Here is a 22,715-nt window from a genome sequence, read left to right on the forward strand (position 1 = left end):
CTTGAGTTGGGTTGCAAGGCTCTACACAGAAATAACTCATTACTATTATTCTTCCCTCCTTTATTTTGAAATAGGCAATTCAATTTTATATTCTTATGGAATGGAAGGAAAGCAAGACAGACAGATGTTATGTAACTTGCCTCGTTCCAATATGTAGAACCCAAAAATGTTTTGGAACAGACAGCGTCTCATTAGATATTTTTTGGATGTCGTTGGGAGAAATGGCATTGGGTGGTTATGGGCCTGTACTAACCAAATTAATAATTTGCTTGAACTCTGTGTGTAACGTCAAGTGCTATAAAGTCATATGCAAAAGTACAGATATGCAAAATTAAATGTGTTTAGGCGATTTCAACACCGCTTCTAATAGGCACAAATGCATAGTACAAAAACTGGGAGGCACGGTAGTGCAATGGTAGAGTTGCTGCCTTGGTGTCAGAGACTCGGGTTTGATCCCGACTATGGATGTACAGAGTTGTACCTTCTCCCCATGACAGCGTGGGTTTTCCCCGGGTGCACTGGTTCCCTCCCACGCTCCAAAGAGGTATAGGTTTGTAAGTTAATTGGCTTTGGTGAAAATTGTAAATTGTCTCTAGGGTGCAGTGTGTGCACTAGTGTAATGGGGATTGCTGGTCGGCGCAGACTCGGTGGGCTGAAGGGCCTGTCTCCATGCTGTATCTATCAACTAAACTAAACCTGCTGGTCACTTACTGCTAAAAGGCAATTTCACTATGGAAGTAGTGATTTGGGAAATAGGAAATTGCCACAGATGCAGCAGGTGCTTCTGTATAACCCTAGAATTAATTAAATTGATGGCACTATAGGACTGTTGTGTTGTGCTTGCCAAAATTGATTTAAAAAAAAATATTATTCCTATTTTCCAGCTCTATACATAGCCAGAAAGGGTTAAAGCTTTTCACATACTCATCCAGGTATCTTTCATGTTTAAAAATGTTTTTTTCTCAGCTGCAAATTACTCATTCACCAGAGTCGTGCAAAGAAAGGTTTTGCTGACTTCCTTCTAACTCTTTTTTCATCAACATCACTACAAAATAAATATTTCCTCCCTGTTCAAGCCATCCAGCTAGATCATTCATTATATATCTCTATCCACTTGTTCAGTCTTGCCAATAACCACAGATCTCTGTAGCCTCTCATCCTTTATTGTGTTGTTGTCAAAATTATACACACTACCCTAGATATAATCTATTTAATGGTATGCCTTGGTTAATAAATGTCCAGAATAGTATTTTCTAGGGAACAATTTGGTCTGAAACTCTTTCTTGTTGAATACCTTGCATAGTTCTGACCAGGATGAACTTTGAAGTATAGGTCTCTAGGACACTTTAGCTGACTTGCATCATAGCCTGATGAAACTCACCGTCCCCCACTTTAAAAGTTGTACTCCTGGACTAACTTTGTTACGATTGCTATTTCTAAAATGTCAAGCTAGTCTCCCAAGAGGGTCAAACAAGATTATTGCCTATCATTACATCCCAGTGTATAACTAGTACCATTAAACATATAATACTTAATTTAATAATATGACAAAATATTGCACGGTTGGACTCTCTAATTATCATGAGGTATAATTATCAAGCAAGTAAAGAAAAAGACGGTAATCATGTATTTTTGTAGAGGTTCCAGCCCGGCACCAACTCATCCTGACTCTCCTGCAGCTCTGGGCCTTCACACACACAGTTATCCATTCACTCATCCATCCACTCAATGGACCACAACTCTACTTCATTCAACACCAGATCCACACAACAAAAGCTACCTCGCCTATCTGGACTCTACCAAGGCTCACAAGCTTGCCCGCCTCCAGACCGGTCCCTCCACCGACACTCCTTGACTCGACCACGCGCAGGTCTGGAGGTCCACCGTTGGACCACGACGCCGCCTGCACAACCACCACGAGGCCGGGATGGCCACCACGAGGAGCAGCAACAACACCCACGGCCTCCCTGACCCTCACCGCTTTCCCGGCCAAACGCAGGCCCGGACCACCAAAACTGCCGCGGCTGCCGACTCTCACCGCCTCCCCGGGGCCACCGCCGCTGTCGCGGACCTTCAGTGTCTCCCCGGGGCCACCGATGCTGCTGCCGCCGAACCGTATCTCTACTCCAGCCCCTCACAGGCCTCCACCGACCCTCGCCTATCCATCGGCCACCAGCAGGCCAGAGCCGTCACCACACCAGAGTTCCAGGCTCAGCATCAGGCCCACAACCTCTACAATGCACACAGCACGTGGTCTGACTCTGCTGGGTCCCACTGTTCCCCCCCCCCCCCTCCTACAGGGAACCTCATTAGTGATGGGTCTTCCCCTTTCCCCTCTTTCAACCAGGTTACCCTGACCACACACCCGCTAGTTAAAATTCCGGCTTTTTTTTTGGCTTTTTTTATTATTTTTTTATTTTTTAAAACAGAGGTGCCGGAGTAGTGCTCCGGTGAGCTCCGGCAGCACTGCACCCCTGCCTACAGCCACTTTTCCACAAATCAAGTTCACTCCCTCCTGGTTAAAATTGCGACATACCAATTTTAAGTATGAGTGTCTTTGAAAAAATCCATATCTCCTTGATTCTTCACTCTACTACTATCCCAGTTTCTCCAGATTATTTTATGGTTATTGCTTTATTATTTTTGCAGTTACCAACCTATTTGTATTATAATCTCCCCCACCTGGGAGTCTAAAGGAAACTCCAACAAGGCAAACACTCATTTCTTTTTTTTCACCATTGTTCATCCAAATGGCCTCACTCTTTGATCTTTCAAGTAAGATTCCTCTTCACCAATGTTGTTTGCTTCACCAATATTGCTACACAATTCATTTTTCTTTGTGCCTCTTTGCCCCCCACAATATTTAAGCTCATTATATTGAACATTTAATTAAAAATAAAAGTGGAGTCATGTGGCAGCAAGATCAGATTATTGTTGTATGGTAAATTTAACCAAGATCAGTTCTTCAATCAGTTTAAAAAATAATAAAAATATCTTACGGATGCTCAGCCAGGCTTTCATATCCTCCCAAACTCTCGGCAAGGCAAAATATCTAAATAATAAGTTAAAAAGTGAAAATGAGATTATTCTGCTCAGGCACATGATACACATAATATACCAATTGCTTTAATGGGAAGCAAAAGATACTCCTTTACAAAAAGAGGGCTAGCAAAGAAAATGCTAGATTGTTCCCTTTGCAAATGGTATCCTTTTTAAAACTTTAAACTTTTTCATAAATTAGGAAACTAATCTCACTGTTTTCTCAAATCGATTATGTCAAAAACATACCAGTTTTGAGATATACTTGAGTAAATGAATAATACATTTCCAAATCAGGTAGTAACTCAAGTGATAATGATGCACACCTGGATGAGCTCAATGTTTTCTATACTCGCTTCAAAGGGGAAAACATCAAAATACCTTCTCAGGTAATCTGTCACCAAGACCAATATCAGAAGATCGGTGCCCAAAAAGAGCAAGGTCACCTGCCTTAATGACTACTGACTGATGGCATTAATATCTGTAGTGATGAAGTGCTTCAAGAGGTTGGTTTTGATGCATATCATCTCCTGCTTTAGTAAGGAGCTGGTCCTTGTAGCAAAGAAATAAAAATACAGTGCTGGATTAACTCAGCGGGTCAGGCAACATCTCTGGAGAACATGGATTTGTTGATGTCTCAGATCGGGACCTTTCTTCAGACTGATTGTGGTTGGGGGACAGGAAGGGGGGTGGGGGGGGGGGGGGTAAGAAGGCTGGAAGAGAGGAAGGCTGGACAAAGCCTGGTAGGTGATAAGTGGAAACAGGGACCAGGCCTACCTTGTAGTGAAGACCTGGACCCACTACAATTCCCAAGCTCCAACACCATCTTTAAAGTCGCAGGTGATACCATCATTGTATGAATAATGGGAATTGATGAGTCAGAAAACAGGAGGGAGATTGATAATCTATTATTCTGCCACTCATTCTTGCTCTCAAATGTTAACAAGCCAAGGAGCGAATTGTGGACTTCAGGAAGGGATAACAGAGGATCCATGAACCAGTCTTCATTAATGGGACTGCGGTGGAGAGATTCAACAGCTTTACATTCGTGGGCATCACATTTCTTAAGATCTATCCTAGGCCCAGCACATTGATGCAATCACAATGAATGCTCAGCAATACTTTCACTTCCTTAGGAGGAGAATTGGCGTACTGCTTAATACTATTACCAAACATCTACGGATATACAGCAACAAGCATACAGACTGGTTGCATCACGGGGAGGTTAGGTAACTCCAACACCCAAGATCGAAGGAAGTCGCCGAAATTGTCAGACATTGTCTGATTCATTACGAGCACTGACCTCCCCACCATTGAAGGGATCTACAGGTGGCCCTGCTTCACCAAGAGAGCCAATATCAAAGACCTACATCATCCTGGCCATGCCTAATCCCACTACTATCATTGAGAAGCTTGCATGGGGGCCCAAACTATGTGACCTCCAGGTTCAAGAACAGCTTCCTAGCAACTACTTGAGCAGCCACTTGAACACTACTAACCACATCCCTACATTAGCAACTATGATCTACTATGGACCTGGGGTTGCTGAATATCCCACGGTCTAGGCATAAGCTCAGGGGCGACCGCGCCTTTGCGGTTGCAGCCCCTAGAATGTGGAACAGCATCCCCTTTCCCATCAGAACTGCCCCCTCCATCGACTCTTTTAAGTCAAGACTAAAGATTTATCTATACTCCCAAGCCTTTCCTGACGTCCTGAGTGAGGGCTACATGTATATATGCATGTAGTTTGTTTTGTTGTGCTATTCTTATAACAAATGTAAAGCACTTTGGCCAACGAGAGTTGTTTTTTAAATGTGCTATATAAATAAATGTGACTTGACTTGACTTGGTTATACCATGGACTTCGGTTTTACACTCTTAAGATCTCATTACTTCGTATTACTGTCATGAATTTATTGTATTATTGCATACTTGTTTGCTATTGTCATAAAGCTGTGGCAACTAAGGATTTAATTGTTCTCTTGCCAGGACATATCCGATCAGCATATACATTGGAAGACCACTGTCACCACATTACACACCAAGGTGAAAGCTAAGAGTGAAGGCTCAAGGAACGGCAGATGCTGGTTTACAAAATAGGGAAGTGCTGGAGTAACTCAGCAGGTCCGGCAGCATCTCTGGAGGACGTAGATAGGCGACATTTTGGGTCAGGAGTCTTCTTCAGACATTGTAGTAGGGGAGAGAAAGCTTGAAGAGAGAAGGTAGTGATGGGCAAAGCCTGGCAAGTGTTAGGTGGAATATAGGTGAAGGGAGTTTGAATGGAGGATGGGTGCACAAGGACTAAAACCGAAAAGGAGACAAAGGGATGTCAGATAAGGAGGGAAGAGGAATGCAATGTAAAAACAAGAGTGAGGAATGTATGTGGAGGGGAGGAAAAGGGGACAATGGATCTACACAGTCTCATATTGTGTTTTGAATTGAATTCCGTCTTTAATTTGTGCACTAGTCATGTCTCTACTATTTATTTCATTCCGCTTACATGTTTTTCCTCTACTTGCTAAATTTTTGTAAGGTGTCCTTGAGACTCTTGAAAGGCGCCCATAAATAAAATTTATTATTATTATTATTATTATTACACAGGGCAGTTCTTTTGTTAATTTTGGGGGGGAGGTAGAAGCAGACCATGCGCGGCTAGGGACGATAAGGCTGGAGGCTGTGGAGGGCAGATCACAAGAGGTGATGAAATCAGAGACATTGGCCTGATGTTCATCTGTAGGGTCATGGTCATCGGGTTGGTGGGAGGTGGTGTCAAAAAGCTGGCACCTGGCCTGAGCACGGTAAAGGTCAGCCCGCCAGACTACAACTGCACCTCCCTATGCAGTGGTTTAATGACAGATCTATACTCGATGCCTTGACTGATGGACCATTGTTGACAGTGGAGGAGGTGATACTAACAGTAAAATTGGCAGGACGCTTAAGGTGGGGGATGGACGGAGAGAAAGGAATGCATGGGTTACTTGAAATTAGAGAAATCAATATTCATACCACTGGATCTTAAGCTGCCCAAGCAAAATACCAGGTGCTGTTCCTCCAATTTGCATGTGGTCTCATCTGACAGTGGAGTCGAGATAATTTGCGTGGTTCGGGTGGGAAGAGATGAGTGAACCAGGGAGTTGCAAAAGGAATGGTCAATGTGCAAACCAGAAAAGGGTGGAGATGCGAAGATGTGATTTAGTGATGGGATCCTGTTGCAAATGGTGAAAATGTCAGAGGATTATGTGCTGCATGGCGAGGACCAAGGGGACTGTCCCTGTTGCGACTGGGGGGAGGAGCCAGAGAGGAGCTACGGGATACAGAGGAGACACATATGAGTGCCATCTATGATAGACAAGATGAGGCTATTCCCTAAAGAATGAGGACATCTCAGATGTCCTGGTATAGAATGCCTCATCTTGGACGCAGATGCGATAGAGACTGAGGAATTGGGAGTAGGGGATAGTCTTTGCAGGAGGCAGCGTGGGAAGAAGTGTTGTCTAGATAGTCAGTAGGTTTATAATAAATGTCAGTTGATAATCTACCTCCTGTAATGGGGATGGTGAGATCAAGAAAAGGGAGGGAGACGCGAGACATGGTCCAAGTGAATTGAGTGCAGGATGGAAATGGTAGCAAAGTTAATGTTCCACGAGTTCTGCATGGATGTAGAGGATAGCCCCAATGCAGTCGTTAATGTAGCGGAGATAGAGCTTGGGTATAGGGCAAATGAACACCTGGAAAAGGGATTGTTCAACGTACCCTAGATCTATGGCAAAGACTCTCGTCAACGTCTACCCTACATAGAGGCAGGCATAGCTAGGGTCCATGCGAGTGCCCATGGCAACACCTTTGATTTGAAGGTATTGGGAGGAGTTGAAAGAGAAGTTGTCTAGAGCCAGGACCAGCTCCGCTAGGCAGAGGTGACTGTTCGTAGAGGGAAATTGGCTGGTTCTACAGTCGAGAAAAGAACTGAGGGCATTAAGGCCTCCTTGGTGAGGGGTGGAGGTGTAGAGTTCATATTTAAATGTTCATAACATTTCCTCAGGAATTATTACCATTAAACAATAGCAGTTTAAACTTGCATTTAACTAATGTATAAGGGAATAATACAATACTTTAGGGCAAGGGTTCCCAACCTGGGGTAAATTTACCCCCAGGAAGTAAATTGCCCTGCCCATGAGGTAATTTTATTGATTTGGGATTTCTACATATTTTTTCTCATTGACTGACTGTGTTTGGTTCTGGTATACCGGTATCTGTTCATCATTAGTTGTTCATAAATAATTGAAATAACATTGTTATGTGCTATTAAAGTTGCCACGGGTAAACGGGACAAAAAGGTTGGGAACCCCTTAGGGGTTAGAACTTGCAATTAACCCTAATGTATGGGCAAATGTTTGAAGATGCAGTATAATGTGGATAAATTTAGGGCAAGGAAAGCAGACTATTATCTAAATGGTGGCCGATGGGAAAAGGGGGAGATGCAGCGAGACCTGGGTGTCATGCTACACCAGTCATTGAAGGTAGGCATGCAGGTGCAGCAGGCAGTAAAGAAAGGGAATGGTATGTTAGCTTTCATTGCAAAAGGATTTGAGTATAGGAGCAGGGAGGTTCTACTGCAGTTGTACAGGGTCTTGGTGAGACCACACATGGAGTATTGCGTACAGTTTGGTCTCCAAATCTGACTTATTGCCATAGTTTGACTGATTCCTGGGATTCAGGACTGTCTTATGAAGAAAGCCTGGATAGACTTGGTTTATACTCTCTAGAATTTAGAAGATTGAGAGGGGATTTATAGAAACTTACAAAATTCTTAAGGGGTTGGACAGGCTAGATGCAGGAAGATTGTTCCCGATGTTAGGAAAGTCCAGGACAAGGGGTCACAGCTTAAGGATAAAGGGGAAATCCTTTAAAACCGAGATGAGAAGAACTTTTTTCACGCAGAGAGTGGTGAATCTCTGGAACTCTCTGCCACAGAGGGTAGTTGAGGCCAGTTCATTGGCTATATTTAAGAGGGAGTTAGATGTGGCCCTTGTGGCTAAGGGGATTAGGGGGTATGGAGAGAAGGCAGGTACGGGATACTGAGTTGGATGATCAGCCATGATCATATTGAATGGCGGTGCAGGCTCGAAGGGCCGAATGGCCTACCCCTGCACCTAATTTCTATGTTTCTATGTTTCTAACACAAAGCCCAAGCAAATTTTAAGAAGTGGACAATGTTTAACAGTACTTACTTTGAGGTTCTCCAGGAATATCTTGGCATTTTCCAGATTTCCTTTAATTAAGAAAGATATCATGCCAGAAGTCCCAGTGCACTGCTGCTTTGTCAGCTTGTATTGTGGATGAGAAGGGAGCCCTGAAAGAAACACATTTACCGTAAAAGGGGGGCATTTTTATATACTTGGAATCAACCCAGTTTGAGAATTTTTCCTGTTATGGATAATTTTGATTCAAGGACTCAATAGCTCAATACACTTGACAATAAATGTTCCTGTGAACCAGAATAGTTGGAAGCAAACACAGGATTTATTAAATTGAAAGATTATGGAGGTACTAGAGCTTTGGTGAGTTAAAAAGGAACACAGGAACCAGAGCAATGTTCTAAAATTAGGGTCTTACATTTAAACAAAGGGAAATTTGAAATGGCTGTGATAAATTGGGGGGCTTCTTTCAAAAGCACTAGTGGTGGGTATATGGAATGAATATAGGAATATAAACAGTTATCCATTTCTTTCTCGAGCAAAAACAGAAAAGGAAAATCCCTCACCATGGCATACAAACTGAGGACAGTATTAGATCCAAAGAAGAGAAACAAAGTTGCCAGAAACAGCAGTACACCAGGATTCAGTAAAAAAGGGACCCAGAGTGCAATAACCAGAAAAATAACATTGTCAAAGTTTCTACATGTTAAAAAAAGCAGTCAAAATAAATTGTAAGTTCCCAAGGTTCATATAGAAGGTTAAGGAAATATGTTACTAAAAGTGTTGTAGAAATGGATGCTATCGAAAGCTGAAATTCGCAGCACCAAATTGGGTGGAGATTATAGTTCGAAGCTACTTCACATCTGGATAATATGCTTGTACAGAGTTATTTTAGATTGTATTTGCAAGCTGTTCTAAGATCAAAATGGAGCCAAATTTACAAGGGATTTAAATTTTAACCCAAATGACCGGTGAAAAAAGGTAAAAAAATTACATATGGTTCAACAAAGAAAACGTAAAACGATTACTGAGTGCAATGAGAGAAACTTAAAAGTTCCATCACATATAATATTACTTATTGTAGCATTTAGTTCATTGGGTTATAGTCATTCCAAATCTCCTTTTTGCAATGTTGAGATCTGTGCTTAAATGTTAGGATTATTAGTCCAAACATTTGGACTATTTGTGCAATAATTTAAGCACCACTGTTACAGCTTCCGAATTCCCAGCTTCACATTTTCAATGTGTTGAGATAACTGGTTTCACAAGACACATAGCAGCTTGCACCAACTACCTTCATCCTCCAACTTCACAAACAAAACACCCGGAGTCAACTAGATACAAGTAGTCAAACTAGTTTTAACAAATCCAGATAAATGGACAGTCATCCAAAACTAATTGATTATACTGCCATTTTTTGTTAAGATTGCTACAGCCGAAATAACATTAGCCATCATGTCTCATAGGAAAGGCACAAGCTTTCCACTAGCAAGTATTTAGTGTTATTCTTGCTGTAATTCTGGATATAAGGAAACAAATGAGACAGAATGCTGCCCGGATTAGAGGGATTCTGCTACAGGAAGAGTTTGGATTGTTTTCTCTGGAAAGTTGAAAGTTGAGGAGAGACCTGATAGAAGCATATAAAATGTGAGGGTAGAAATATTCAATACTAGATGGCATAACTATGAGGCGAGAGAGACAGGTTGATGGAAATGTGTGGGGCAAGATTTTGTTTTTGTGGTGGAGCCAGGAAGACACTGGCTGGGGTGGTGGTGGAGGCAGAAACGTCTGTGGTGTTTAAAAGGCTTTTAGGTAGACACATGGAAGTGCAGGGAATACAGGGATATGGATCATGTACACGCAGATGAGATCAGTTTAACTTTAGTTTAGTTTATCATTCAGGCACATTGCTAGTGGAAGACCAGCAACGTGCTTGAAATTCAACAGAGTCAAGGGGTGGAAGTTAGCGGCATGGCTATTGCTAGGGAGAAGGTACTTGGGAAGCCGAAAGGCCTGAAGGTGGATAAGTCACCTGGACTGGATGAACTGCAGGATTCTGGAAGAGGTAGCCTTGGAGGTTATGGAGGCATTAGTAGTGATCTTTCAAGAATCACTAGAATCAGTAGTGGTTCCAGATGATTAGAAAATTGCAAATATTACTCCGCTATTCAAGAAGGGAGCAAAGCAGAAGAGTGGAAACTATAGGCCGGTTAGACTGACTTCAATGGTCGGTAAGTTTCAAGTCCATTATAAAGGATGATGTTTCTGAGTACTTAGAAGCACATGATAAAACAGGCTGAAGAGGGCATGGTTTTGTAAAAGGGAGATCTTGCTTGATGAACCCGTTGGAGTTCTTTGATATGATAAATAGTAGGATACCAAAGCAGTGGATGTTATTTACCTGGATTTTCAGAAGCCCTTTGATAATGTACCACATGCGAGTCTGCTAAAGAAGATGAAAGCCCATGGTATCAGAGGGAAGATACTAGCATGGATAGCAGGTTGGCTGGATGACAGAAGGCAAGGAGTGACAATAAAGGGGCCAAAACTCGCTTGTACTCGGTGGAGTTTAGAAGGATGAGGGGTGACCTCATTGAAACATACCGAATAGTGAAAGGCCTGGATAGAGTGGATGTTTCCACTATGGGAGAGTCAAGGACCAGAGTGCATAGCCTCAGAATAAATGGATGTACCATTAGAAAGGAGATGTGGAGGAATTTCTTTAGCGGAGGGTGCTGAATCTGCAATTCATTGCCACAGTTGGCTGTGGAGGCCAAGTCAATGGATATTTCTAAGGCTGAGTGTCAGATTCTTTATTAATAAGGGTGTCAGGAATTATAGTAAGAAGGCAAGAGAATGGGGTTGAAATGGAAAGATAGATCAACAATGTTAGGATGGCGGAGTGGACTTGATGGGCCGAGTGTCCTAATTCTGCCCCCATCACTTATGTTGGCCGAAGAGCCTGTTCCTGTGCAGTACTGTTCTATGTTAAGTGTAAATAGTTATCAATACTGCTATTAAGAAAAGTATCCAATGAATTATTTTACAACTGAGCCATTAGTCATGAGAATTACTGATAATAAAATCCAACAAGATACTATCAAATTTGTTTGCACTAGGAAGATATTGCTTCGCCAGTCATGTAAATAAGTGTTCAAATCACCCACCTGGGAAAAGGACCTTCTCTACCCGAGGATCTGCCTCCAAAAACTGGGCAACAGCCAGTCCGTTTTTGAAGTGTTGCCTCATTCGTAGGGATAATGTCTTTAAACCACGGTTACACAAAAAACAATCAAATGGAGATGGAACAGCACCAATAGCTGGAACACAATTAACAAACATATAAAAAAGACTTGATATATAAAAAAACCTTGTGGAAAAGTTCATCTTGCTCCTTTTTAATTATTATAAATAAATACCTTCAGAAATCCACGTCATATGGACTACCACATCCAACTCCTCTTCTAACCCATGGAGGCCAGAAATGCAGAGGATTCCAGAAGAGGAACCGATTTCACTCAGATCTAACATTTTCTTAAACTTTTTCTTCGATCCTATTGCTCTACAAATGAATTCTAGTATTTCTACTTGCATTCTTTTTGGCTGTATCAAATGGCAGAGTACTTTTAAATGCATTTGAAGTTCTACTCCTCTCAAAAGCTCAGCTATAATGTACAAACATTCAGTTCCCTCTCCTAGATGATTATTGATAGTAGTTGTATTATTGAGATAACTCTGATCTCCGCCTAATTACAGAAATCCCCTTTTCATCCCCCATACACAATCTCTCTAACATTTAACACACTCCTTTTCCCACTTCTCCAGTTTTGCCGAAGGATCTCAACACAAAAGGTTAACACGGTCTCTCCATCGATGATGCCAGACTGGCATTGTATTTTCACATTTGCTGTCCTTGTTTCAGAATGTTAGTATAAATTTCTATTGCTCACTGTCTCGAGAGAGATTTTTTTAATATGTTGCTGCCATTTCTTGATTACTCACTTTTATAAATTCTATTTAAATTCCTCCTCTTCATTCATCTGTCTAATTTGCAGTGGTAATTATTTATATGTACTTTGGCATTTTCATTTTCAGCTTTTCACTTTACTACGTAATTTATCTTTAAAACTTACATGCTTGTCATTAAAGCAATTATTCCCCAATTTCAAAGTGTTTACTTGCATTTTAAATCTTTAAAATCTTTTAAAAGAACAGTATAAAGAGTGTCTGACTAGAATAAATTAGCCTGCTATTACAAAACATATGGATTTATTTTTAACTACATCAAGTTATTTAGAATTTAGATGAAATCATTACCATTTTGCAAGAACTTCAATTTTTGATACAGGTCATCACGATTCGTGGAAGCCAACCCCATGACTACATCAGAATGACCTAGAAAGTTAGGGATATATTACCTATTACCAAAAATTAGGCAAGTCACACAGTAATTACATGGCTTTTAAGCACAATTTTAACTTAAGGTTAGGTTAAGCTGACCGAAGCACTGAAACAGGAAATTGTAGGATCAAATGTACTTTCAAAGTCTACTTTACAAATATTTGGTGTAAGGCGGTAAAGCCAAGAACCAACAAGTGTCAACATAACCAAAAGCCAAGCAGGCACATTCCATCACCATCCCAAACAAAACACATCCAAAACATGTGTGTGGCAATGGAACCAGCAATGGAAAACCTAGCCATTTTGGAATTGCAACACACAGAATGGAATGCTGAAGTTGAGCCAACAGCAGTTGGGCTTGTGCATTCATACATGTGACTTGCAAATGAGCTGTGCATACAAAATATGTTCCTCACATTATTACCAGCATTGCTCCTGGAGACCAAGTCCTTGAGAATCCAAGACAAGCCACAGCAAACATACTTGAAAAAATAAATCTAGCTAGTTTAGTTTAGAAATACATCGCGGAAACAGGCCCTTCCGCCCACCGGGTCCGCGCCGACCAGTGAATCCCACATATTAATACTATCCTACACCCACTAGGGCCAATTTTTACATTTACCAAGCCAATTAACCTACAAATCTGTCTAGTCTAACAGTTACAGCAAGTAAAGTTAAACGTTTTAAGAGAATGAGTTAATGGATTTCAAAATGTATACAATTACCAAGTGAAAGAAATGCAGGAATTTAAAAAAACTGGTAAAACTCAGGTCAGCCAGCAGCTATGGAAAGAGGAATGGTTAATGTTTGAGGTCTTGGACCCATCAGAACTGAAAAATACATGGTTCACATTAGTGGGTTATTCAGGATTTACAAACTGAAAACAGTTTAGTTAAAGTGGATAATACTAAAATGTGGATAAAATTAAGAGACAGGAATTCAAAAACAAAAATAACAAAATGATTTGGATGAGGACTCAAATGGAATATGTCCAATTTTTTTGAGATACAAAGCGAGGTGACAGAATACTGAAAGTGTCAAGCAGAAGAATCTAGTGATGAATCGATGGTAATATAGATATTCTTCTGGGGATAAAGACACTCGGTGAATGGGAAGGATATGACATAGAATGGAATGTGAGAAATTGCAAGATAATATAGGCTAGAAAACAAAAGAGCAAAACATTTGGAAGTGATGCAAGATTGAAAGATGCCAGTGCTTAAAGAGTCTGGGGTGTCCTTACAAATAAATCATTGCAAATAAATATGGAGGCGAACCCAGCAGTTTGGAAGACAATGATATGCTAACCTTTATTGTGAGAGGAAGTAATACATCTTTTTCCAAAATCACATGGAACCCTTGTGAAATCTTGTCAAATATTGTAAACAGGTGTGGAAGCCAAGAAAGGATATACTTGTGAAGGAGGACGTGCAACATCACCAGATTGGATACCAGGGATGGTGAGTTTATCATACAAAGTGAGATTAAGTAGAGTATGATTGTACTCCCTAGGAGTTGAGAAGAGATGATCTCATAGAAATGTCATAAGTGATCGGAGTAGAATTAGGTAATTCAGCCCATCAAGTCTACTCTGCCATTCAATCATGGCTGATCTATCTCTCCCTCTTAACCCCGTTCTCCTGCCTTCTCCCCATAACCTCTGACACCTGTACTAATCAAAAATCTATCTATCTCTGCCTTAAAAATATCCACTGACTTGGCCTCTACAACCTTCTGTGGTAAAAAATTCCAGATTCATCACCTGATGACTAAAGAGCTTTCTCCTCATCTCCTTTATAATAGAATGTCCTTTAATTCTGAGACTATAACCTCTAGTCCTAGACCAGGGATGGGGAACCTGCGGCCTTCTAGGCCATAAAGTGCGGCCTTTTGAATGAATCCTAATTTTGTAGAACAAATCCTTTTATTTTTATTAGTATGTTTTTGTTTGTCTTTTATTATTTTTATTCTAATCTTAAAATGAATGTATTTAAAATACTAAAAAGAAGATTTAACAAAATAATCCTCCCCGACTGACGGCCACAATTACAACATTAGTAAGTCATGAGGGCTTTTTTAACAAAATAATGTACATTTTGAAGTATATCTAATTGAAGTTTCTTGGATGCGGCCTTATTAGATTACAGCTAACTTAATGCGGCATTCCAACATGAAAAGGTTCCCCACCCCTGTCCTAGACTCTCCCACCAGTGGAAACATCCTTTCCATATCCACTCTATCCAAGCCTTTCCCCATTCTGTATGTTTCAATGAGGCCACCCCCTTCACTCTTCTAAACATTAGCGAGTACAGGACCAGTGTACAAAATTGTTATCGTGCTTGGTAGGAACCCAGACAGGAAGCATAGAACCAGGATTCAGTCCCAAAAGGAGAGGTCAGCATTAAGGACAGTGGAAATGATTATTTATTCATTCAGAAGCTAAAGAATCATATAATTCACTACCCAAGAGAGGTAGAGGGGCTTAATTGCTGAGCATATTCAATTCAGAATATCTATACATTCCTCTGAATAAAGGAAATCAAGGGTTATAATATTAGTGCAAGAGGGTGGCACCAATAATACCGAATGATTACACAGGGAAAAAGACTGAACCGCTTACTCCTACTTTGTGAAATTCCCCCCGCCCCCACCCTACAAAAAGAAAATATATCTTTAAAAAAAGTCATAAGGAATGAAGAATTATCAATGGAAATAAAGGACCAGAGTTAAGAATAGATTGTTACAGAGAATCAATGAAGATTTGAAAGGCAGGGCTAATAAAAAACTAAAACAAGCTTGTGATAAAATTGCTAAATGAACTGTCCAGAAATTAGGTCTTAATCCATCATAATGACAGGTCCAATGTTCATAATGCACTGCCGATAGACAATTTAAGATAATAGCAGTGGGAATCAAAAAACGTCTGACATTTTAGCACTTCTAATGTTAGTTACCATTTGCACGAATCACAAACATCAAACCAATCATCATTATGTTTCAGCAGAATTTCATCTTTCTACAGACACCAGTCCACAACATCAAAATGCAAACACGATGCTTTAAAATCCAAATTCTCTTACCATTCATATACTTTGTTGCAGAATACATGCAAATATCAGCACCAAGGGCCAAAGGACGCTGCAGGAATGGGAGAAATATCATCAAAATAAACATATTTTAACTAAACCATCAAATAAGATAAAACATTAAACACAGCCTTCCAATACATTCCAAAGTATTAAGCACAATTTCATTAAATGGCAGAGAAAGGCAGATCAGCCAAATGCCCTACTACTGCTTCTATTTGTTATTTCTGGTGGAATGCAAATAAAATTATCAAATAGTAAAGCTAGATTAACTATTTGTTTTATGCTTGGATCATGAAAAAGATTTTAACTAGGTGATTTGACTGTTGAGAAATTTGACATTCAATTTTGAATGGTACAAAGAAAAACTTTAAGACACCAGCAAGTGAGTGTAGCTATTACTGATCACAATGTTGATCCTTCAGCGAAAAGATGGGGTGAGATACAGTGGGGGAAAGCATAAGAAAGGAGAGCAAGAAAACTTTCTGAAAAATTAAAAAGGTCCCTGGACAGAGTACCCTGAGGATTAATCATATATTTCAAACTAGCTCATTGGTCTGGGTGTTTGATCATCCTGCAGCCATATGCTTAGGGGGCCTACATTTGTTGAAGAGCATTGGTGCATGCTATGCAATAATATATCAGTAGGATACGGAGGCCAAAAAAAAGTACAATGGTGGAGATTGGGTGGACTTAGAAATGGCAAATAAAATTCAATATTACCATGTATGAATTGGATTGGGGAAGGAAAACAAAAAGCTAAAACATTGTAATCACAAAATGTTCTAGAAGAAAGAAGGATTGGATCAAAAGAAGCTCCTGGACAAAGGAAGAGGATTCAGGGTGTGATATTGATCTCTTCCAGAGCTTTGAACATATGCAACACCAAAACAATATCCTTATCTCAAAATAACGTGAATGTTATTTAATTCAATAAACATTAGTTAAATGAACTAAAGTTGTCGAGTTTAAAATGTGCTGACTTTTTTTAACTGAATATTTCCTGGAATGCATGGATATACAGGTGCACAACCTTTTATCCGAAGATCCAAATAACGAAAACCTCCGAATAGCGACATTTTTTCAGTCCTTGAAGAAAGGTCCTTGAAAACGTTCACCGAGGGCGGCCCGCAGAGGTGACAGCGGAACCTCCGGTCGGTCCTCGAAGAAAGGGGAACTAAATCCCCATTCATAAAAGAGAAGGTGAGGGTATATTGCGCGGGAGGGTTAATAATTGACAATCTGCTGCTGCCTGCCCGCTGAGTTAAAAAGTTCCCACGGTAGACTCACGATACACAGTGTATCGTGAGTCTTGCGTGGGAACTTTTTAACTCAGCGGGCAGGCAGCAGCAAATTGTCGCTCCCTTCAGTTTCACCCCACCTACACCCCTCTGCTACCCGGCCATGTGTGTGACCCCTTCCCTCCCCTCTCCAGCTCCCCGCCCATTGCACCGGCGCGGGGGCTTTGCACTGTCTTCACGTTGGAGCCAGTGCCAGTCACCGGAGACGTCAGGACCAACGGGACACCGACACCCAGGCCCACTGCAAGCACGGAGAACCCAGAGACCCACAGCCAGCAGCAGCCCAGCCCCGTTCCAATTCCAGAGGAACACGCTCTCCGCTGTCCCCGTAGGGACAGAAGCTGATGGCTCGGGCTGTGACGCTCCGGCCACCCCCCTGTACAGGGGCTGAGACTGGGAACTGTGGGGTTGTTTGCAGTTGCAGAGGGAGGGGGCAAGGGCGGTACAGTTCCCAGTCTCAGCTCCATTCCAGGGGGGTGACCGGAGACGTCAGGACCAACGGGACACCGACTGCAAGCACGGAGATCCCATAGACTCACAGCCAGCAGCAACTCTAGCCCAGCCCCACTCCAACTCCAGAGGAACCCGGGTTGCGGATGAGGGGGCGCAGCTCGGGCTGTGGGCGAACTGCCACTTGTCGCTGTAGCGGCCCATCGGGGAGCGGGTTCCTGTTGGTCCTGACGTCTCCGGCCGTCCCCCTGGACAGGAGCTGAGAGACGTCAGGACCACCAGAAGCCGCTCCCCGATGCGCCGCTACAGCGACAAGTGGCAGTTCGCCCACAGCCCGAGCTGCGCCCCCTCATCGGGACACCGACCCCCAGGCCCACTGCAAGCACGGAGATCCCAGAGACTCACAGCCAGCAACAACTCTAGCCCAGCCCCGCTCCAACTCCAGAGGAACCCGGGTTGCGGATGAGGGGGCGCAGCTCGGGCTGTGGGCGAACTGCCACTTGTCGCCGTAGCGGCCCATCGGGGAGCGGATTCCTCTGGAGTTGGAGACACAGGGAGACACAGCGGCTTTTGAGAATGGTGGGCAATCACTTCCAAAGTTCTGCCCACACAGTCAGTACACCTCTCCTACACTTGTCTCCCGCACTAAGATCATCTCGCAGAGAATGATCCCAGCCTAACCCTCCCTATTCTCTCCTATTCTGCAAGAAAAATCTACATTGAAGACTCAAACTCGCGATCGAGTAACTGCCGGGATTGAGGCGCAAACGCGACCTTGCGGATACGAGCCGAGCACTCTACCACTGAGCCAGCCGTTAAAATCTACGCTAAAAATCTTCCATTCCGAAAGCCGAAAAATTCTGAATTACGAAAAGTGTCTGGTCCCAAGGCTTTCGGATAAAAGGTTGTGCACCTGTACAGGCGCGGTTATTTTTGCAAAGCAAAAAAATATGAACTTCATGGGTTAGAGAGCAGAGAATATTCATGTGTAATTAGATTCAGGACACATCACTTCAGTAGCATGGTTCAACAAAGTTGCCCAACTAGAATCAGATATGCCATTAACTATGGGCAGACTCACCTAACAAAAGAGATATTCGTCTGAGTGGACAAATGAACTCGCGCTATAAATTTGAAAGAACATTTAGAAATTTGGATAATTTGTATCCTGCATATTTATTGATCACACTATTACCTGGAAATAAGGTGACATGAAGGTGTTGTCCACCACCATAATGATGTCTCCGCGCTTGTGTACCAACTCTGCACAAGCTTTGATGTCAGTAACATTCATCATTGGGTTAGTCGGAGTCTCAATCCAGACAAGCTATGAAATGAACCATAACAGATTAGAGGAAGGAATTCCACTATTGGGTTCTTCTACTAGCTTTATGGAGGAAGGCGAAATAAAAAAGGAAATAGCCAATGTTTTTATCAATGGCAACTCTGGTGGAACAGCCATGGTCCGTAAGGCCATTTTTACGTTAAAAGTATTTTCCACTAATGAAAGAACATGTAGTGAAATTTATTCTCAGAATTATACCTTCATCTCCTTTTCCATTTCCAACCTTTGTCATTTCAAATCTGGTCTCAGGCTTGGTACACCCAGCACACAGCTTTCTCTGTGCTTTTTTTATTTTAACAATTTTGGGCAATAAAAAAAAAAACTGTCAAGGCACTTTTATACTATTTTCCCTATATGTATTGTACCATTTATTGTCATTTTAGGGATACAGCATGGAAACAGGCCCTTCAGCCCAGAGTCCACGATGAACAGCAAGCTCATGAAAGCCAATTAACCTACAAACCTGCACGAAAGTGGGAGGAAACCAGCAAAAACCCACAGTCACAGGGAGAATGGGCAAACTCTGCATAGACAGCACCCGCAGTCAGGATCAGACCCGGGTCTCTGGCACTGTAAGACAGCTACTCTACCATTGTGCCACTGTGCCACCCAATAGTTTTGTTTTGTTCAACATAGCTGCCTTCAATAAAGGCTGCTTTTTGTTAACACTGCCTAGTCTAAGTGATAGTACTGGCAACATTACCAAAAGGTACAGCACTTCAGTTGATAATTTTTAGATAAAAGGTTAGGTGCTACAGCAGTTGGTCATGAGTTATTCTTCAATTGTAATAAGGACACTAATGTTGGTTATTCAATTCTGACTCTTCAGTATCTTGAAATGGAAAACCACAAAGGTGACAATGTTTTTTATGTGGTTGGAATTTCCATACTTGCTGTCTGTTATTAAAACACATAATCCTAAAACAGAAACCCCACCCACCAAGTTTATTTTCTTCAGAGTCTTGCAACAGACCACAGTGTGTCCAGAGAGTACTGGCAAAACATTTGCCCCATTATACCTCCACAATAAGAGCTCTTAGTGTTAATTATCTCTTGACCAGTATGTTCACTGGTGCTCAGTCAGGGTGATTTTTTTTTAATTTGCAAAGCAGTTTGACAGCCTTGTCCCTGAATACTACAAAACAATAATCGGGGCATGGAACTGAGGTTAATGCTGATAATCAACCCAGGCAAACAATTCAATCTAATGAGTTATCTGAAAAAAAAAAATTATAGTATTCATTAAATTGTTTAAAATTATTTTAGCATTCAATATGGTTCAAAAATCAAAATGGCATTATTTTTTGCAAACATTTCTGAAACTGGAAAAGTCTGAACTTACTGTTCCATATCTGGTCATACGACATTCACAAACAAAAATCATAACAATGAAAGCCCTGTTTGTGCACCTAATCCTGAAAGCCCATATATAGCCCATTTTCATTTTCTTCTAATTTCCAAAAAATAAACCAATCCATTTGTACTCTTATACTCTATGCCTAACCCCTCGCCGCCTAAAGATATGTCCATACTCATGTCTCCCTCATGTTGTTCTTTTTGAGACTACAAGCATGGAAATGTTTTCACTGAAACTCAGCTTTGTATTATTGGGAAATAAAATATGCCATTCTATTTTGTTAACAAGCCAATTTTATTCTGTTGTTCTTTACTGTACATATTATGTTGTTTAAATAGTCCCAGCAATGCATTCTACAATTCTACAATTCCACTTATTCCAAAATGACACAACATTTTAAACTTTATTCTACAACTTGGTGGTGCTAGCTGTACTCTTACTCTTAATTTCACCTCATTCAGTTATTCTGTTATTGTGTTTTAATATTCTTTTGCGCTGCAATCTTACAACATTTTGTTGTTTTGTTGTTTTGTACCTTTGTTGTATTGTGTAATTTATCATTACTGTATTTACTATTTCCTCTATGAGCTTCATGTAAAGAAGGAATTTAATTCTATTGTGGTGTATTTATCCAAATAAACTAATCTAATCACATGATCTTGGTAGCTAGGACACAAATATCATTCCTAGGCATCAACAATATTTATTTTACAGACATTGCAGCACTCCACATTTTGAACATTGTACTTAAAGAAAAATTGCACAAGGTAAGAGATGTTTATTGTAATCATTAACTTGTGTGGCTGAAACAGATAATCAGTGGAAAGAAGCAGATAAGCAGGTTACATATTTTCTACTTTCAACAAATCTACCTTGGTGTTTGGTTTAATTGCTTCCCTCAGGCACTTCAATGACGTGCAGTCAATGAAACAGGTTTGCAAACCCATTTCAGATCCAACACTGCGAAAGTATCTGTTGGTACCTAAAATACAACATTAGTCAGATCGCAAGAAACATAGAATCATAGTAGGTTTTATAATTAGAACAAGATCTTACTATCCTTTCTTCTGCTAAAGGTAATGCAGAGACATCGTGGTTTCCAGCACATCATAAGGTCGACAGATAGCACAATGGGCTAAGAGTTCGACTGGCGACCAGAAGGTAGCCGGTTCAAATCCCGCTTGGAGTGCATACTGTCGTTGTGTCCTTGGGCAAGACACTTCACCCACCTTTGCCTGTAATGGAATGTTACGGCGGCAGGCGCGGGCACACCGCGACGCCCTGTGTCTCCCTTTCAAGGGAGATGCTAAAAATGCATTTCGTTGTCTCTGTACTGTACACTGACAATGACAATAAATTGAATCATTTCATTTTTCATTTCATAAGGACAACAATAAAAAAACACATACATGTGCAATGAAGGCTTCATGCAGCTGTCTTACACCACGTGTGGAGCACTTGGGGGTCTCTGCTTTCCACACGTTCCACAAAACAAATTAACTGTTGTTTGCTTCAAACTGGCAGGAAAGCACATTTGCTCTTCCCATTAAGAAAAAAGTAAAGTTCTAGTCTTGTCAACATATCTGATCTGTAGATTTAATCACAGGAGCAACCCCATTATCATTGGACAGATGTTTTTGGCATCGCAGTTGGATGATCAAATTGGGACACCAGCAAGTAAGTCCACGTTTGCATTTTTGCTGATTGTCCATCCATTTCTGACATGCAAAATTAGTTTAATCTGATTTTCTTATACAAATCTGAACCAATGCAGAAATACAAAATTTACCTCCATATACGTCATTCATGCAAATAATGCCATCACCGGACTTCAGCAGGTGGGCAATAGTCATCGTAGTTGCCAAACCAGATGCAAATGCCATGCCTGTAGACAGATGGAAATAAAGCTCAAATATCAATATACCAACTAAAATGGAACCGAAAATGCTGGATGTGATCAAGAGGTCGGGCCTCATCTGCATAATACATAAAACAGAGTTAATGCATCAGCTCAGAGACCTGCAATTTTTTTTATTTTCACCGAATGCATAATATGATAAGGTGAGAGGGGAAAGTTTAATGGAAATGCGCAGTGCAAGTTTTAAAAAAATGATTACACAAAGGGGGAGGAGGCCAGGAATGCACTGCCAGGGGTGCTCGTGGAGGCAGATACAATCATGGCGTTCAATGTTTTTTAGATAGGCACATGGAAGCTCAGGGGTATGGATCACGATCAGATTGACAAAATCAGTTTAACTTAGCATGTTCGGCACAAATATTGTGGGTCGAAGGGCCTGTTCCTCTGTTGTATTGGTCTATGTTCCATGGTGGGCAGTTTTCTTATTGTGCTGTTTAAGAAAATATTCGTGCATTGCCCTGCAAGCCAATTAATTTGACAAATCAGGAATGTCTTGGATTTAATGCCTGCACTATATGAGGATTTAATCTGAGCTAGATCAACATTCAATTCAAGACTTACTGTAAGACACCACTTCATCACAAGATTAGATTTATTCTTATTGCTATGTGCACTGATGTACA

General features: G+C 41.2%; 1 protein-coding gene across 1 annotated transcript in view; it reads right to left on the reverse strand.

Annotated features, from left to right (window-relative positions):
• Nucleotides 1–22,715, reverse strand: part of LOC129701001 (cystathionine gamma-lyase-like) — a 43,190-nt gene that overhangs the window by 4,641 nt on the left and 15,834 nt on the right. The window contains exons 3-10 of the mRNA XM_055641892.1: nucleotides 21,964–22,059; nucleotides 21,047–21,156; nucleotides 18,668–18,799; nucleotides 15,716–15,773; nucleotides 12,552–12,629; nucleotides 11,402–11,554; nucleotides 8,268–8,389; nucleotides 3,000–3,052 (exon numbers count right to left, since the gene is read on the reverse strand). Of these exons, the coding sequence (XP_055497867.1) occupies nucleotides 3,000–3,052; nucleotides 8,268–8,389; nucleotides 11,402–11,554; nucleotides 12,552–12,629; nucleotides 15,716–15,773; nucleotides 18,668–18,799; nucleotides 21,047–21,156; nucleotides 21,964–22,059 (802 nt within the window). The remainder of the gene's footprint in view (nucleotides 1–2,999; nucleotides 3,053–8,267; nucleotides 8,390–11,401; nucleotides 11,555–12,551; nucleotides 12,630–15,715; nucleotides 15,774–18,667; nucleotides 18,800–21,046; nucleotides 21,157–21,963; nucleotides 22,060–22,715) is intronic.

Source organism: Leucoraja erinacea, chromosome 10, assembly GCF_028641065.1.
Source record: "Leucoraja erinacea ecotype New England chromosome 10, Leri_hhj_1, whole genome shotgun sequence".
Taxonomy (NCBI): Eukaryota; Metazoa; Chordata; class Chondrichthyes; order Rajiformes; family Rajidae; genus Leucoraja; species Leucoraja erinaceus.